The 19,238-nt window shown below is 47.1% G+C and overlaps 1 protein-coding gene across 1 annotated transcript in view; it reads right to left on the bottom strand.

Moving 5' to 3' along the window:
- Positions 1-18,240, bottom strand: part of PRCC (proline rich mitotic checkpoint control factor) — a 34,808-nt gene extending 16,568 nt beyond the window's left edge. Inside the window, 3 exon segments of the mRNA XM_032260678.1 lie at positions 4,503-4,550; positions 17,188-17,415; positions 17,417-18,240. Coding sequence (XP_032116569.1) covers positions 4,503-4,550; positions 17,188-17,415; positions 17,417-17,656 — 516 coding nt within the window. The 5' untranslated portion in view covers positions 17,657-18,240.
- Between the last annotated feature and the right edge of the window lie 998 nt (positions 18,241-19,238).

Genomic DNA, 19,238 nt, shown 5'->3' with positions numbered 1-19,238 from the left:
CAATGCTCTTACCCCACATTGTCCTTCCTCTCCCAAAAAGCCCAGGTCTCTCTCCAGCTCATTGCTCAACCTCTCTCCACATCCTGAAGGGACCTCTTAACACAAGAACCCTCTCCTTCCTTTGGAATGATACCCAAAATCAAGAACAAGGTTCTGTCCAAAAGAGACAGTAATAGTGTTGCCAGAAGTCCCTTCTCATCTGGGAACGGCAGCTCACGAGTATACTCCTAGCACTTTGGAAGGCCAAGGCAGGTGGATCACGAGTTCAGGAGTTCAAGACCAGCCTGGCCAACATACCGAAACCCCATTTCTACCAAAAATACAAAAATTAGCTGGGCGTGGTGGCGCACACCTGTAATCCCAGCTACTCGGGAGGCTGAGGCAGGAGTATCACTTGAACCTGGGAGGCAGGATTGCAGTGAGTTGAGATCGTACCACTGCACTCCAACCTGGGCAACAAAGTGAGACTCCATGTAAAAAAAAAAAAAAAAGTCCCTTCCCCTGACCAAGGGAGTAAGCTAACCCTGAGTGAGACCCCTCAGCAGTGCTACTGATGCCTAGGAAAGAGTGGAGGCCCAGCATGTTCGACAAGGAAGCCATCAGCCCAGAGACTGCAAGGGGCTGGACACAGCTTTTTCCAACTCTTTAAATTGCTCTCATTGTCACCATCCCCAAAGCAAAGAAGACAGGATTTCCTTTCTTTTTTTTTTTTTTTTTTTTTTTCCCCTTAGATGGGAACCTGAAGCCTCAGCTCAGGTGGGGCAGATCCCTTTGGACATGAATGCTAAGGGTATCATTTCCTGAGCTGGAGTCTCACTCTGTCACCAAGGCTGGAGTGCAGGGGCACAATCTAGGCTCACTGCAACCTCTGCCTGCAAGGTGCAAGCAATTCTCTGCCTCAGCTTCCAGAGTAGCTGGGATTACAGGTGCCCGTCGCTATGCCTGGCTAATTTTTGTATTTTTAGTAGAGACGGGTTTTCACCATGTTGGCCAGGCTGGTCTTGAACTCCTGACCTCGTGATCCAGCCGCCTCTGCCTCCCAAAGTGCTAGGATTTACAGGCATAAGTCACCACCCCCGGCCTCAAAGGTTTCTGTAATATCATCTTCAGTTATTTTCAGACTTACTCAGCTTGCAATTTCCCTAATCTAAGACATTATTGCTTTTTTTTTGGAGACGGAATCTCACTCTGTCGCCCAGGCTGGAGTGCAGTGGCACAATCTCCACTCACTGCAACCTCTGCCTCCTGGATTCAAGCTATTCTCCTGCTTCAGCCTCCCAAGTAGCTGGGATTACAGACACCCACCATTAAACCCCGCTAATTTTTGTATTTTTGTAGAGACGGGGTTTCACCATGTTGGCCAGGCTGGTCTTAAACACCTGACTTCAGGTGATCTGCCCACCTCGGCCTCCCAAAGTGCTAGGGTTACAGGTGTGAGCTACCATGCCTGGCAACATTACTGCTTTTTACAAAAATATGTAATTTTAGTGCCATCATACATACAGACATAGTTTTGTCAGCCAGAAATGAGTGTATATATGCTGTATTTTTTAAATCTGAAGACAGTCCCCGAACCTACCAAAGGAAAGCCCTATAGATACAGCTTATTAGCTTGGTTTTTTTGTTTGTTTGTTTTTTGGTTTTTCTTTTCTTTTTTTTTTTTTTGAGATAGAGTCTTGCTCTGTAGCCCAGGCTGGCGTGCAGTGGCATGATCTCAACTCACTGCAACCTCCACCTCCCAGGTCCCGGTTCAAGCAATTCTCCTAACTTAGCCTCCCAAGTAGCTGGGATTACAGGCACAAGCTACCATGCCCAGCTAATTTTTGTATTTTTTAGTACAGATGGGGTTTCACCACATTGGCCAGTCTGGTCTTGATCTCCTGACCTCGTGATCCACCCGCCTCAGCCTCCCAAAGTGGTGGGATTACAGGCATGAGCCACCGTGCCCAGCATTTTTTTTTTTTTTTTTGGTTTTTCAAGACAAAATCTTGCTCTGTCACACAGGCTAGATTGCAGTGGCTCGACCTCGGCTCACGGCAACCAGGTTCAAGCAATTCTCCTGCCTCAGCCTCCCAAGTAGCTGGGATTACAGGCCCCCGCCACCACATCAGCTAATTTTTATATCTTCAGTAGAGACAGGGTTTTACCATGTTGGCCAGGCTGGTCTCAAACTCCTGACCTCATGATCCACCTGCTGGGATTACAGGCATGAGCCCCACCACACCCGGCCATATAAGCTTGTTAATGCCAGGGTCAAGCGTTTAACTTTTAATCTGTAAACTAATTAGCCCAGCCCACCAGAGTTCCTTATTACTCAAAAGCATCTCTCAGATTCTGCTTTCTCTATGCTAAAAGGCCAGCGTGGCCCAAATGTAGGGCTGAGGGAAATGCCAACTGGAAAAGGAGAATGGAATAAGGTCACTGTGTCACTATCTTAGAGTACCAGTGTACTCCAGCTCTCTCCGCCAAGAAATGCCCAGAGTGAATAAAATAAGACGCTGAGTCAAGCAAGCCACACAGAACAGCTCATCTGGAGAGTGGGCTTTTCTTGCTGTGCGTGTTCACAAATTTGGGTTAGTTCAGCCTGGCAGCACCCAGAGGCTCCAGTTCATAGGAACCAGACTGAGGTATGGGCAGGGCGCACCCTCGAGCTACCTTTGGAGTGCCTGACTTCTCAGATGTCTGGGATCATGGCTGCATCGCTTTGCAGTGCTGCTTCCCCACTCTGCTTTAAGAGCTCAGAATTCCTCTATCTACTCATGTCTTCCTACCATCTGGAAAACTGTTCTTTACAGTCTTTACAGTGGGGGCACCTTCTGAGCCAGTCCACCTCCTCCAGGAAGCCATCCTGGTAACAGGACAGCCTTTGCTCAGTCTCAGCACACCAGCTTCTTCCGTGACTCCTTTTTCATCCCCCTTAAGTACAAACACCAGCCTCACCAGTTATCTCTCTAACTTCCACAAAACCACATCCTTCTAAGGCTGCTCAGAGGTGGAAGCAACATTTAACCGAGTCAGGAGAACAGGCAGCTTCATATACTTGAATCACAAGACAACCACTTTATAAAAGCAGGACCACTTGTTTTTCCCTGAGACATATGATCAACATGAAGTTAGTGTATAAATCACAAAGCATGAAAAGAGTGGGAAGAAACTCCTGGGGGCCAGGATAATGGTACTTTGATGAGAGGAAATAGAAGCAAGCAGCAGAAAAATCATCTACTAGCACTGTCTCCTTGAGGACTTCAGGTTTCAATCACAAAGAGCTAAGTGCAGCAGTTAAGAGCTTTGACTCAATAGTCAAGAGTGGCCGGGCGTGGTGCCTCATGCCTGTAATCCCAGCACTTTGGGAGGCTAAGGCAGGCAGATCACCTGAAGTCAGGAGTTCAAGACCAGCCTGGCCAACATGGTGAAAATTCATCTCTACTAAAGATACAAAAAAGTAGCCAGGTGTAGTGGCACCCGCCTGTAATCCCAGCTACTTGGGGTGCTGAGGCAGAAGAATTGCTTGAACACAGGAGGCAAAGGTTGCAGTGAGCCAAGATTGTGCCATTGCACCTCAGGCTGGGTGACAGGGTGAGGCTCCCACTCAAAAATAAATAAATAAATAAAAATAGTCAGACTGCTTGAGTCTGAATCCCAGCTCTGCTCACACTAGTTGTCTGACCTTTGACAAGTTCCTCAGTTTCCTCAGATGTAAAACACTATGACTTAGGGATGATAACACTATGACTTAGGCACTATCATGAGGATGAAATCAATTAAATGCTAGGAAAGCACTTAGAACAGTGTCTGGTACACAGTAAGTGCTATTTCAATGTTTATTTTCCAGGTTAAAAATGAGACAAGGAGGCCGGGCGCGGTGGCTCAAGCCTGCAATCCCAGCACTTTGGGAGGCTGAGGCGGGTGGATCACGAGGTCAAGAGATCGAGACCATCCTGGTCAACATGGTGAAACCCTGTCTCTACTAAAAATACAAAAAATCAGCTGGGCATGGTGGCGCGTGCCTGTAATCCCAGCTACTCAGGAGGCTGAGGCAGGAGAACTGCCTGAACCCAGGAGGCGGAGGTTGCGGTGAGCCGAGATCGCGCCATTGCACTCCAGCCTGGGTAACATGAGTGAAACTCCGTCTCAAAAAAAAAAAAATGAGACAAGGAAATAGACAATTTTAACATCATTTTGACTAATCCACTTATTCTACCCTCCCTAAATAATCCTTTCACACCAGATGTAATGAGCTGAACTGAGTTACAATTCCTCTCCCTGCCACTGCCTCTGTTCCAGGAAAGGTAATACCAGCATGTTAAAGCCAGGAACAGTGTGGAGTGCGTAGAAATGCACAAGGTCTAAAATTATAAGGAAGAGCAAAGCCGAACCTAAACAGTCCTCGAATATTTGTGTTTGCTCTAAACCTAATTTGAAAACTGCTAGATACTGTTAAGTCCTGTCTTTCAGGAAATGATATAGGAAGAGAAAAAAATGGTTTATGTCACAGTGCTTACCTGAAGGATAGTTTTCTTCTTTGTGGGTTCATCTTCCTCAGAATCTGACTAAGAGAAAAAGAAAGGAAGTAAGGCCTCACTGTTTTAGGACAGTAGAGGAAACATATTAAATAAAGCACATATGAAGGGTTGGACAACACAGGCCATCCTGTCCGTGCCTCGATTCTGTGCAGATGTACACTCACCCCAGGCCTAGTCAAACAACACAGCTTCCTTCCTGATCTCAAATACCATCAGAGAAATTGGGGTATGTCATGGCCTCCCTTAATTACTGAATTCCCCTACCTTCTCAGACCTGTTGCACAGACTTTTTGGCATCAATTTCTTTTCTGTTAAATTAACAGTATTTCCTCCCATGTGGTCCTTGGTGGAAAGAAAAAGCTATACCCATTCTTCTTCCTATAATTCTGTCCACTAGAAGATGAATGGGAATTGGCCCACAATCTCACCCAATCTCAGCTTCACTTTTAAAACCACTTATATAGGCTACATAACCACAAGGCTGGGGAACTCCAGTGGGATTGAGTGGTGTGTTAACTACTCTTCTATGAGGCATTAAAGGTCAAAGCCATTGGAGAAATCCATTCCCTCTCCAAGTATGATCTATCGTCTGACACAGTTGTTCATGACCAAGAAGAAGGCAGGCAAATGATGACCATGAGGGTCTGGGGCAAGACAGGAGGTCATCTGTGTTATCAGCTTCTGACGCATCAGGACTGTTTCTAAGACAAACTCTCACACTAAAAATTAGCTAAACTTTTAGCTCCATCTCAGTTCCTCGGCACCTTCAGGTCAGGAGAGATGTGAGGGATGTGAATAGCAAGCTTTAACATTTTTATTTTAAAAAATTACTCCCCCAGCCATGAACCTTAAAGCTTTCCATTTGTTCCTAGGGCCTTGGTTTGGATATCTGTAAATAACAAGGCGATTACTCAAGAATCTCACATCCCATTCATCTCCAAGGTTCTGTGAGAATTCAAATCCTCTGTTCTGTACTCACTTGCTCCCATAACTCACAAGTTCCTTTTTGAATTCATCTGTTCCCAGGGTCTTTCAATCATAATTATTTATTATATTCAAGACACTGTAGGTCGGGCACGGTGGCTCATACCTGTAATCCCAGCACTTTGGGAGGCTGAGGTGGGTGGATCACCTGAGGTCGGGAGTTCGAGACCAGCCTGACCAACAGGGAGAAACCCCGTCTCTACTAAAAATACAAAATTGGCCAGGTGTGGTGGCGCATGCCTGTAATCCCAGCTACCCGGGAGGCAGAGGCAGGAGAATCACTTGAACCCAGGAGGCGGAAATGCAGTAAGCCAACACTGTGCGCCACTGCGCTCTAATCTGGCGACAGAGCCAGACTCTGTCTAAAAAAAAATTAACAATAAAATTACCATATGACAGGCTGGCAAGGTGCCTCATGCCTGTAATCCCAGCACTTTGGGAGGCCAAGGTGGGGAGGACTGCTTGAGTCCAGGAGTTCAAGGCCAGCCCAAGCAACATGGTGAAATCCCATCTCTGATACAAAAATTAGCCAGACGTGGTGGTGCATGCTCCTTGGGAGGCTGAGGTGCGAGACTTGCTTGAACCTAGGAGGTGGAGGTTGCAGTAAGCTGAGATTATGCCACTGCACTCCAGCCTGAGTGACACAGCAGACTCTGTCTCAAAAAAACAACAAAAAAAATTAGGTCAGACATGGCGGCTCACACCTGTAATCTTAGCACTTTGGGAGGCCAAGATGGGAGAGTCACCTGAGGACAGGTGATCAAGATCGGCCTGGTCAACATAGTGAGACACCCATCTCTAATATTTAAAAAAAGATGAAATAGAAAATAAAAAAGAGGGACCTTACTCAGAAATAAAATAAATAAAAATTTAAAATAGGCCAGGCATGGTGCCTCACACCTGCAAACGCTTTGAGAGGCCAAGGCGGGCAGATTACTTGAGGTCAGGAGTTCAAGACCAGCCTGGACAACATGGTGAAATCTCGTCTCTACTAAAAATACAAAAATTAGCTGGGTGTAGTGGCACATATCTGTAATACCAGCTACTCGGGAGGCTGAGGCAGGAAAATCACTTGAACCCAGCAGGTGGAGGTTGCAGTGAGCCAAGATCATGCTATTACACTCCAGCCTGGGCAACAAAAGCAAAACTGTCTCAAAAAAAAAAAAAAAAAAAAAAAAAATGATCATACAACAGCCTGGGCAATATGGCGAAATTGTCTCTACAAAAAATACAAAAATTAGCTGAGTGTGGTGGCGTGCACCTGTAGTCCCAGATACTTGGGGGTCTGAGGTGGAAGGATCACTTGAGCTATAGTGAGCTGTGATTATGCCACTGCACTCCAGCCTGGGCAACAGAGTGAGAACTTGCCTCAGAAAAAAAAAAAAAGAATTACTATATGATCCAGTAATTTCACTTCTCTAGGGGTTTGCCTAAAAGATTTGAAAACAGGCCGGGCACGGTGGCTCACGCCAGTAATCCCAGCACTTTGGGAGGCCGAGGCAGGTGGATCACGAGGTCAAGAGATCGAGACCATCCTGGTCAACATGGTGAAACCCCGTCTCTACTAAAAATACAAAAATTAGCTGGGCATGGTGGTGTGTGCCTGTAGTCCCAGCTACTCAGGAGGCTGAGGCAGGAGAATTACTTGAACCCAGGAGGCGGAGGTTGCGGTGAGCCAAGATTGTGCCATTGCACTCCAGTCTGGGTAACAACAGCAAAACTCTGTCTCAAAAAAATATATATATATTTGAAAGCAGTTTGCCAAAGAGGTATCTGCACTCCCATGTTCACTGCAGCATTATTCATAGTAGCCAAGTTATGGAACCAACCAACCTAAGTGTTCATCAAGAGATGAATGGATAAAGAAACCCTGGTGTATATATACACAACGGAGTAATATTCAGCCTTAAAAAAAGAAATTCTGTCATTTGCAGCAACATGGATAGAACTGGAGAACGTTATGCTAAGTGAAATAAGCCACGCACACAAAGTAAACAAATAGCACATGCTCTCACTTATATGTAGAATTAATGCACTTCATAGGAGCAGAGAGTACCATGGTGGTTACCACTGGGGAGATGGTGGTCAAAGAGTACAAAATCTCAGACAGGAAGAGTAAGTCTGAGGGTTTTTTTGAGGTCTATTGCACAGTATGGTGAATATAGTTAACAGTAGTGTATCATACATTTCAAGATTGCTGAGAGTAAATTTTGAATGTTCTCACCACAAAAAAAAAAAGCATTTGAGGCCGGGCGCGGTGGCTCAAGCCTGTAATCCCAGCACTTTGGGAGGCCGAGGCGGGTGGATCACGACGTCAAGAGATCGAGACCACCCTGGTCAATATGGTGAAACCCCGTCTCTATTAAAAAACTACAAAAAATTAGCTGGGCATGGTGGCGTGTGCCTGTAATCCCAGCTACTCAGGGGGCTGAGGCAGGAGAATTGCCTGAACCCAGGAGGCGGAGGTTGCGGTGAGCCGAGATCGCGCCATTGCACTCCAGCCTGGGTAACAAGAGCGAAACTCCGTCTCCAAAAAAAAAAAAAAAAAAAAGCATTTGAAGTGATAGCCATGTTAGTTTATTCTACAGTATTCATACATCGCCTTGTATCCTATAGATAGTTATAAATTGTCAACTGACACTAAAAATGTTGAATGCCCTTAAAGAATCTGCTGTTTGTATTTGTGCTTCCTCTCATGTAAGTCCTTCCCCTTGTCACTCCCACCCCCCATATCACTGCCACCTCTCATTCTCTTACCAATCGGCAATCTGCACTTCCTGGCTCAAAACTCCTGAGAAGTCTCTCTGATGAACCTCACTTTGCTCTTTTTCACTAGGTGTCCCTACATCACTCATTTGTTTAGGGTGGAATCATATTAACTCGCGTTCATTTGTGCCTGCTCTGTAAACATGACATTTTTCACATATATTCTTGCTTTTACTCTGACAGCAAAGGGTATTTCTTATAGTTGAACACTGCCTCCCAGTAGTCAGTACACAATGAATTTAATTACTAACTGCTATCACATATGTTTTTTTTCTTCTTTGAGACAGTCTTGCTCTGTCTCCGAGGCTGGAGTGCAATGGCGCAATCTCAGCTCACTGCTACCTCCTTTTCCCGGGTTCAAGCAATTCTCCTGCGTCAGCCTCCTGAGTAGCCGGGATTACAGGTACCTACCACCACACCCAGCTAATTTTTGTATTTTTTAGTAGAGACAGGGTTTCGCCATGTTGGCCAGGCTGGTCTCGAACTCCTGACCTCAGGTGATCCGCCTGCCTCGACCTCCCAAAGTGCTAGGATTACAGGCGTAAGCCACCACATCCGGCCCAAATACGTATTTCTTTTGAAAACCCATAAGGGAAATCCATCTTGGTATCTAAGTGTGGGGATAAACAAAAGGGTGCCAAACGAAAGGACAATCATCTACCAAGGGCCTCCTACGTGTCAGGCAATTTACTCACTTTTTAATCCTTATAGTAACATTTCAAAGTAGGCATTATTATCTCAACTTTATAGTAAGGAAAGCAAGGCTCAGAGAGGTCAAACAGGACCGGGCAGAACCAGGGTCAGAACCAGTTCTGGGGCCCGTGCTTTTGCAGAACACCACACTGAGCCATCTGCTGTCCAGGTCTGAGATTCACACTCACTAGATCCCACACGACACAGCTGGAGAGCATGACGCACAACATCAGAGGCACAAGTCTGAGTCTCGGCTCTGCCACTTACTGGCCGAGGGGTCCCGCTATTTCACTTCCCAAGCCTAAGCTGCAAATACTACTTACCCACGGCAACCACAGCAGCCACTGTCAGTGAAAATGATACAAACTAAAATTCTAAACAAAGTTCAAAAATTACTGTTTTTCTGGTTTGTCAAGATGTCAAACTCACCTCAGAAAAGACTTATGCACCTAGCACCTAAGCATTTTCTACCTTTTCTCTCTACTCTAAACTAACTCTCATTGACTCTTACAGACTCCTGACCATCTCTCTTGTCTTTTGACCATGAAGACTTAGCTCCTTTCTGGCAGGCCACACAAGAACCACCTCACTATGGGGTATACAAGGTTTTCATGGAGTCCCCGAACATGTTTAAACTTTGACATCCTAGGCAATAGGTCCGATGGCAATAATCTGAAATAAACAAATTTTATCCAAATTTAAGATGATTACATTTATAAAACTATACAAGCATATTCTTATTTTTCAGATCCTATGACAAACAAAAAGTAGCTACTGTGAGAGTAGTAGGCAAATTGTCCCACAGCTAATAGAATTGAAGGCCAGATCCGCTGTGGAAAGAAAATTCAATTTCTCTGTAAATGTCACAGATTGCTTCCATTATACTGACAACCTGAGTCTATAATTTAAAAGCACAGACACACACACACGCACACACACACACCCTGTACAAAGACTTCAGAACAGTCTATATTATTTCTGGATTTAGAGGATTGCTATGGCTACTCACAATCATCTTTCTCTCTGAACATCTTTTTCCCTTGAGACATGGTCTTGCTCTGCTGTGCCCAGGCTGGGGTAGAGTGGCGCCATCATAACTCACTGTAACCTCAAACTCCTGGGCTCAAGCAATCTTCCCACCTCAGCCTCCCAAGTAGCTGGGACTACAGGCACTTGCCCTACCATGCTTAGCTATTTTATTTTTTTAATTTTTTTGTAGAGATAAAAGGTAGGATCTCGCTCTGTTGCCCAGGCTGGTCTCAAACTCCTGTCCTCAAGCAATCCACCTGCCTTGGCCTCCCAAAGTGCTGGGACTGGAGGCATGAGCCACTGCACCCAGCCCAAACATCTTATACAAAACTTCTGCCGACCCCTATTATAAATCATCTCATGACGTACCCTAAATGACCGACTCCCTGAAACAGAACACTAAAACAACAACTTCAAGGGGATGGGCAGGCACAGTGGTTCACACCTATAATCCCAGTATTTTGGGAGGCCCAGATGGGAGCACTGCTTGAGTCCAGGAGTTTGAGACCAGTCTGGACAACATAGTAAGACCTCATCTCTACAAAAAAAATTTTAAAACCTGGCCATACACCTGAAATTCTAGCTACTCAGGAGGCTGAGGGGGGAGGATCGCTTGAGCCAAAGAGGTCAAAGCTGAAGTGAGCCAAGATTGTGCCACTGCACTCCAGGCTAGGCAACAGAGCGGGACCCTGTCTCAAAAAAAAAAAAAAAGGGGGGGGCGGGGAAGAAAAATGAGGCAGGAGGATCGTCGGAGCGCAGGGGTTTGAGACCAGCCCAGGGAACATGGTAAGACCCTATCTCCACACCCACAAAAATTTTTTTTGAGACACAGTGTCGCTCTGTTGCCCAAGCTGGAGTGCAGCGCCTCCCGGTTCAACCAATTCTCTGCCTCAGCTTCCAGAGAAGCTAGGATTACAGGCACCTGCCATCACACCCAGCTAATTTTTGTATTTTTAGTAGAGACAGGGGAGGGGGTTCACCATCTTGGCCAGGCTGGTTTTGAACTCCTGACCTCATGATCCACCAGCCTCAGTCTCCCAAAATGCTGGGATCACAGGCATGAGCCACTGCACCAGGCCAAAAAATTTTTTAAAAACATAGCCAGGTATACTGGCACTTGCCTGTAGTCCCAGCTACTGGGGAGGGTGAGGCAGGAAGGATGTGGAGGCTGCAGTGAGCCATAATCGAGCCACTACACTCCAGCCTGGGCAACAGAGTGAGACCCTGTCCCAAGACAGACAGACAGAAGACAAAGAAAGAGAGAGAGAGAGAGAGAGAGAGAGAGGAAAAACTCTGCACCCTTTAAACAGTAACTCCTCATCCCCACCTCCCCTCAGCCCCTGGTAACTGCTATTCTACTTTCGGTCTCTATGAATTTGACTTTTCTAGGACCTCGTATAAGTGGAACTACACCATATTTGTTCTTTTGTGGCTGGCTTACTTTACTTAGCATAATGTCTTCCAGGTCCATCCATGCTATAGCATGTATCGGAATTTCATTCTTTTTACGGCTGAATAACATCCTAATGTGCACACAAACCACATTTTGTTTATCTGTTCATCTGCTGATGAACCTGGGTTGTTGCCACCTTTGGCTACTGGGAGTAATGCTGCTATGAACGCTGGCGTGTAAGTATCTCTCTGAGTCTCCGCTTTTGATTCTTTTCACCTGGGAGTGAAATCGGTGGATCATCATTCTGTTTGTTTAACCTTTTAAGGGACCGATGAATTGTTTTCCTCAGGAGTATATTAAATGGAGGTTGTGGAGTCAACTCCTAGAGAATACTAAAGACCAACAAACGGCCATCTGAGTGGGTCTGTGCCATTAGATCAAGAAAGACGGGCAATGCCAGACACACCGGAGCATCCAGGGCTGAGAGAAGCCGAGCCACAGCAGGCACACACACACGGGTTTTGAGGCACAAACTGTTGAGTCTGTTAATAAGAAAGTATTGTATTTCTTCTCGGCCTCATGAGAACCTGAGCCTCAATGGCCACCACTGTCCTCTCTGTTCCAGCTGCCAAGAGTGACAAGACACACGTACCCCGAGACTGCTGAGCAAGAACGGAAACAGACATTTTCCATTAAGCTAGCTAGGTCCAGTGGGATCTGCTAATCTATCAGAGCCTCACTCCCCATGGCAGCCTCTCTCTTATCTTCCCACGCTCTCTGGTTCTGAGACACTCCCGCTCCAAAAAGCAATCACTAGCTGCCAGGGCTAAAAGCCAAGGAGGAAATAAGAACCCAAGAACAGACACCCCAGTGCCTCACACCCCGGGGCTCCAAACCCTAATCATTACTACTATTATCCCCATTAGCTAGATTCATCAACTTGTTTTACTCTTCAGTCTCAAGTACCTGCTGCTAGGATACCGTTTTTTGCTCCCGTTTTCACACTCCTCATTTGTATTGCTTTCTGCTTTCTGGCTGCCCCAGGCTCTTCCTTCTATCTTTTCCATAGATACCCTGTAAACACAACAAATCTCATCTAGGTTCAAATCCAGTCTTGGCGACTCTCAAACTGTGCGTTTTCAAGCAAATCACCTCTGTTCTCTAAACTCCTGTTTTCTTCTTTGTAAACTAAAGATAAGTGCCCAGCACAGTGTCAAACATTAAGCAGGTGCCCCACAAATATTAGCACACTCTCCCTTCCCTTTAGCTAGGTCTAAAGCTTAGCTAAATCCACTGCAGGCAATTCTTAGTTGGTTACTGGAAGTGACAAAAATTAGTGAAATCTGTCTCAGAGCTTCAAGTTTTCTCCTGCCTGGGTAAACAATCTCAAAGTGGCGGTAAAGACTAATCCAGATGACCCCACCATTTCTGTGTGCTTTGGAATACACATTATATGACAGAAAACTCTTACAGCAGACTTATTTTTCTGATTTTGGTTTTTCATATCCTAGGGAAGTCTGCCTCCCCTGAGCCTATGAAATCAACTAGTATAGCTTGGGTCACAGCAAGAAGGGAAAGAAGGGGAAAAGAAGGTATGATTATCCATTCTATGGATCGATCATTCCTAATGCCTCACAAAAATCAAAAGCTGACTGAATTTAATTTTGGAATGCACCTGGAGGGAGAATTTGGTACTACACTGACTGCAGATGATTGGACAATATGACCCAAATCAAATCTAGTTCAATCTAGACTAATCTCTAAAAGGAAAGAAAGAAAAACCAAGTCGTGGGTGGCCATCTTTCACCTACAACAAAGGTTAAGAAGCTGATCCGCAGAGAAATGATGAATCAAGGCCAGGAGCAGTGGCTTGAGCCTGTAATCTGGCACTTTGGGAGGCCGAGGCAGGCAGATCAGTTGAGCCCTAGGAGTTTGAGACCAGCCTTGGCAACACGGTGAAACCCCGTCTCTACTAAAAATACAAAAATTAACCAAGTCTTATAACCTTGTCTCAAAATAAATTAACTAATTCAAATTTTAAAATAAAATAAATTTTTTAAAAAAATGAATCAAGGCCGGGTGCGGCGGCTCACGCCTGTAATCCCGGCACTTTGGGAGGCCGAGGCGGGCGGATCACGAGGTCAGGAGTTTGAGACCAGCCTGACCAACATGGTGAAACCCTGTCTCTACTAAAAATACAAAACTTAGCTGGACGTGGTGGCATGCACCTGTAATCCCAGTTACTCGGGAGGCCAAGGCAGGAGAATCGCTTGAACCCGGGAGGCAGAGGTTACAGTGAGCTGAGGCTGCACCACTGCACTCCAGCCTGGGCAACAGAGTGAAACCCTGTCTCAGAAAAAAAAAAATGAATCAAATGTTCAAAGAGCAACTGTGTGGAGATCCCCAACAGATCTCCAGTTCCTGATGCCAGGTCCCTTCTGAGGTATCACAGTATATTTATGATGCATTACCATGTAAGGCCAGGCGTGATGGCTCACGTCTGTAATCCCAGCACTTTGAGGGGCTGAGGTGGGAGGGCTGTTTGAGCTCAAGAGTTCAAGGCCAGCTCGGGCAGCATAGCAAAACACTTGCAATAAATGAAATCTAACTAACCCCCAATCTGCTCTGCCTCCCATATTCTCTCAATAAATGCCACCACCATTCCCCAGCTGCCTGAGGCAAAATGCAGTGGGGGTCAACCCTGAATCCTCTCCTTAATTTAACATCTAATCAATCCTCCAGTCTTCTCATTTCTCCCTCCTAAATACACCTTGATGCTCCAGTTCTCTCCATCCCGTTTCATCATCCAGGCCACGAGCCTCTCACATTCTGCTAGTCCTGTTCCCTCCAAGTTCCTCACCACTCTGTGATCAGAGAATTCTTGCCTGTAAGGAGTCTACACTACCCCAAAATGAAGTAGAAAGACCCTACGGCATCCAAGGCCCATTCTCATCTGGCCTTAGCCTCTCTCTCTAGCCCCATTCTCTCAAATGCTCCACCCACTGTCCTTCACTCAAGTGAGGTTCCCTGAAAGCATTTTCCCTCTCTGTTCTCCAGGCTTTTATACATTGTTTCCTCTGCTGTGCTGCTCCCCTACTGCCCGCTTTCATCAGCCTTATCTCTGTTTAGACATCTTCCCTCTAGAGGGCTCCCCAGCCTGCCAAGACTGGACTAGTGCCCACTAGGTGTACTCAAACAGCACCAGGTTATCACCGTCCTCTGCCTTGACCTAAAATCTATTTCCTTCTTCTATGTTTTCTCCAAAAGATCATAAGTTCCTTTTGGGCTGGAGCTCTCATGCTCGCTACTGTATACTCTTAGCTCCAGGTACAAAGAAACAGCTCAATACCAATTGAATGAAATGGTTGAGAGTTCATTACTTCTAATTATTTCTACTTCAGCACCAAACTCTAAAGGAAAATTACTTACTTAAGGAAACCTAATTCATTCTTTCAAATGTGTACTAAGAGCCTACTAAGTGTAAGACATAGAGCTTAGAACCCAAGGGGCTTAGAACCGGAGGGGGCACAGCTCTTTTAAAGACAAAGGTTACCCTCATCTGACCATCTTGAACATTCTTAGGCTACCTTTCTCCAGGAATCCTGTGTTCAGAGAACAAAAAGACCAACTGGAACAGAACAAAAGTGGGAAACTCAACCAGCAAGGGCTAGGATTTTAATTAGCCACGTCACCGTTCACCTCAGAAATGTAGTGAATGCTTACAGAGGGAGCGTGTTAGGAGTCTTCAGAACTTTCTGCCACCTTAGCCAACCTAAACCCTAAATGGTAGATTCTACAGTTTCTCCCAACTTTCTATAATGCTACCTTCATGTGGACTGATTTTTTTTTGTTGTTTTTTGTTTTTGAGATGGAGTCTCACTCCAGCCCAGGCTGGGGTGCGGTGGTACGATCTCAGCTCACTGCAACCTCCACTTCCCGGGTTCAAGCGATTCTCCTGCCTCAGCCTCCTGAGTAACTGGAATTACAGTCGCGTACCACCACACCCAGCTAATTTTTGTATTTTTAGTAGAGACCGGGTTTCATCATGTTGGCCAGGATGGTCTCCAACTCCTGACCTTGTGATCCACCCGCCTCGGCTTCCCAAAGTGCGTGGATTACAGGCGTGAGCCACCGCGCCCACTGTTTTTATTGGTCTCATTCGGGAGCTTTCTTTGTTCCAGGTTAAATCAAGGCCAAGGTAAGTTTCCGTGGAGCAATAAAAGGCTTTTTTTTTGGGGGGTGGGGAATCCAAGACTTAGGATGACAGACTCTCAGGCATGAAAGAAGAGGGAAATAAGGCCAGGCGCGGTGGCTCACGCCTGTAATCCTAGCACTTTGGGAGGCCGAGGTGGGTGGATCACCTGAGGTCAGGAGTTGAAGACCAGCCTGGCCATCAGGGTGAAACCACATCTTTCAAAAAAAAAAAAAGAGGAGGGAAATAAAATGGAAGAAAGTTAAGAACAAGTTAAGTAGGGAAACTCTGGAAGCTCCTTCCATGGAGAATCCATATTTGAGTTCTCTCGCTCACAAAATATTCCTGGGAGTATTCATTCAGTATGTGCCAGGCACTGTTTTAAGTACTAGGGAATAGCAGTGAATTTTTTTTTTTTTAAATCCCTGCCTTCATGGAGTTTATATACTAGTGGGAGGTGGGAGGATAGATGATGGTAAATGCAATGGAGAAAAATAAAACAAAGAGCAATAGGGAGGAGGAGGAGACAGGAGGTTGCAATTTAAATATACAGCAAACTAGGGAAGTCCTCACAGAGAACAGGCCTTTTAGGCCAAGAAAGGAGAGAACATTAGGATATCTGAGGGAAGAAATTTAAGGAACAGCAGGTACAAAGAATGGAAATGGCTTCTAGGCAGACCTGGGAGTCTGAAGAAGAGCAAGGGCAATAAATTTCTCTCTGGTAAGTAATTCTAAGCAGTCCCTGCTCCCAGGCTTAATCTCTCCTTATCTCCAAAGCCCTCACTCCAGAAGAGGCCTTGTGGTATTTTTCCACTGTCTCATACAGAAACAGGTAGGTATCGCTGCCTCTTCTAGAAACAGTACCCAAGCATCCTAATTCACCTAGGTTTGACAACAGTTAAATGGTGAAATGAGGCACAGATCTGAGATTCAGAGAGACTGCACCTTAATCTTCACTCTGCCCTTTACCAGGTAAAATCGTGCAGACTGGACACCTGATTCTCATCTGTCAAAAAAAATAGCATGCTACCTCCCAGAGCTCTGTAATCATTGAAAGAAAGGACCAGTGAACGGCAAATCATCTACACTCAACAAATATTCGATTTCTCCTCTAACTCCCCCCAAAAATGGAATCCAAGATTGCTATCATTTTCCTCCGGGCCTCCTGCGTTTGAGTTCAGAGGCAAAGGAAAAGATTGGTCCCAGATGTTCGGCAGAGGTTCAGGAGCCCTGTCTCCTGTCATTCTTCAGGTGCCAGATTTCATCCTGTTCTCAGTAGGAAAAAGGGAAAAAAGCCGGACTGAGTGAAGATGCAAAGAGGGGGAGCGAATCCAAGTGTCCCTAGGTCTGTCAGTACCAGATGATGACATGTGGCCTTCTGCAGGCAAAGCCCAGCTTCGTGAAACCCACAAGAGCAAACGCCCAAACTCCCCGAGGTTGACAAACTTCAGCTCAATTAATCGCACTGTAAGAGGATTCTTGTGCATTCAGTGGCCTTGAATGCACGGGTGCGTTTGTAGGAGGGAGTTCCGAGATCGCCACATGTCCCTCCTACAGCCGACTCAAACCCAATGGATAGTTTGGGGGCGCCTTCCCCGGATACTCACATCTGCCTTATGCAACTCCGGCGCCGCGATCTTCACGGGCTCTTTCCTCTTCTTTGGCTTGGGAAGCCCCATCGGAGGGCCGGCACCGCCAATTGGAGGGGGCAGATTGAGGCCAGGGCCCCGGGGCGAGGGCAACCCCAATCCCAGTCCCTCCCCAACTCCCGCCGCTTCAGCCGGGCTCACGCCTGGAGGTGGGGGGAAGCCACCCAGGCCGAAGGGCAGGGGGGGGAGGAGGCTGAAGCCTGGGGTCTCCGGTGGGTGGGGGAAGCAACAGGGACGGGGGAAAGGCTGGGGCCAGCATCTGAGGGGGCGGAGGCAGCAAGGCCGGGCCCTTGGGCGCAGGGAGAGAAGCGAACAAGCCCCCTAAAACGGGCCCAGATGAAGGGGCCACCGCCTCCTCTTCCTCCGGCTCGGGCTCAGCCTCATCCGGCTCGCTCTCATCGCTGCTGGCGTAAGCAACCAGCGACATGGCGCCTCCCGCGTTTGGGGCGCCCTTGCAGGCGGACGAGGCCTACTTGAGACCGGGGATGCCCGGAGGCCTAGAAGGCCCCGCCGCCCTGCGGGGCGGGGAACAGAAAAGTCCGCCTGCTCCGTACTCTAGGGCTAGCCCCGGCGGAAGCTCATGGCTACGGCTGATTTCCACCGAACAAGGCGTCCCTCTTCACTTAAGCTCCCAGTCCCGGGCAACTACACACAGCTAATGGCCGCCGAGTCACTCCGCCTCCTCCTGCCTCACCAATAGGAGAACTACAACTCCCAGAGAACACTTTGCACACAGCCCGATTCTTTGCCGCAGGAATCTCAGCGCAAGGCACGGCGGGAGTTGGAGTCCGAGGAAGGATTTAGAGGCGAGTTGAGAGAGACAGGAGAGAAACCCGCCTCTGACGCAGGGACACCTGGGGTGAGTAGTTTTTTTGGTCGCCTAACAATTCTGAGATGACTACAAGCCCCACCGGTCACTACGGTAGTCACCGAGACGGATAGGAGAGCATTTCGGTACTTGAAGTTCCCTAGGGTAGCCCCTTGAGCACTAAGATTTCTGGGAGATGTGGTGCTCTTAGAAACTGCAAGTGATGCCGGGAATGGAAGGGAGTCTGGGAAGCTGGCGGATTGGGGAAAATTGCTTAAGGGAAAAGGGATCTGCAAATGAACTGGTGAAGCTTCCTGGTCGGCTGGGGGTAGGAATAAGAATAAAACATCCCAAAAAGAGCAAGGCCCAAGGGACCCGTACGAAATTGGGCTGCAAGCCAGAAAGAAGCGAAGCTGCAGGCCTAATGATAAACTCTGTGCCAGGCGCGGTGGCTCACACCTGTAATCCCAGCACTCTGGGAAGCAGAGGCGGGCGGATCACTAGGTCAGGAGATCGAGACCATCCTGGCTAACACGATGAAACCTCGTCTCTACTAAAAATGCAAAAAATTAGCCTGGCGTGGTGGCACGCGCCTGTAGTCCCAGCTACTCGGGAGGCTGAGGCAGGAGAATCGCTTGAACCCGGAAGGCGGAGGTTGCAGTGAGCCAAGATCGCACCATTGTACTCCAGCCTGGGTAACAAAAGCGAACCAAAACGCTGTCTCAAAAATAACAAGCACCCGAGAGTTGAAATAAATGTGACAAAAGAGGGAGGAGGTGATCTCCCTCGCCAGGATCAGGGTGCACATCCAGGAACACATCTTACCCTAGAGCCTGGGACCTGGCCTCCCTCTGCAGCAACCAGTAAGACAGAAAGATGGACAAGGCCCTGGCAGCCCCCGCCAGGTACTTGAGATTAATCCTTTATGCTCAGTGGGGTAAAGGGCTACAGTTCTGAGGATTCACTTGAGTCTGTCCTCCCTGGCTGTGCCTTCCACCTATCCATTTGCATGAATGGCCTTTGCACTCCTTTACTTCTGTGAGTGCTGCCTCTTATAGCTTTGTGTGTGCCCTTGTTACATCCGTGTCTTAAATGGCCTTCATGTCCATCTATGTTTATCGGTGTCCTTTCCCAGCCCATGTACGTCTGCTTGTGATGATGTGCTGTGCGCTTGTTCTTCTCTGTCTGCCTGTAATTTTGT

The sequence above is a fragment of the Sapajus apella genome, unplaced genomic scaffold, assembly GCF_009761245.1.
Source record: "Sapajus apella isolate SASKATOON/1434 unplaced genomic scaffold, GSC_monkey_1.0 scaffold119, whole genome shotgun sequence".
Classification (NCBI taxonomy): Eukaryota; Metazoa; Chordata; class Mammalia; order Primates; family Cebidae; genus Sapajus; species Sapajus apella.
This window is presented reverse-complemented; position numbering and strand designations above follow the sequence as displayed.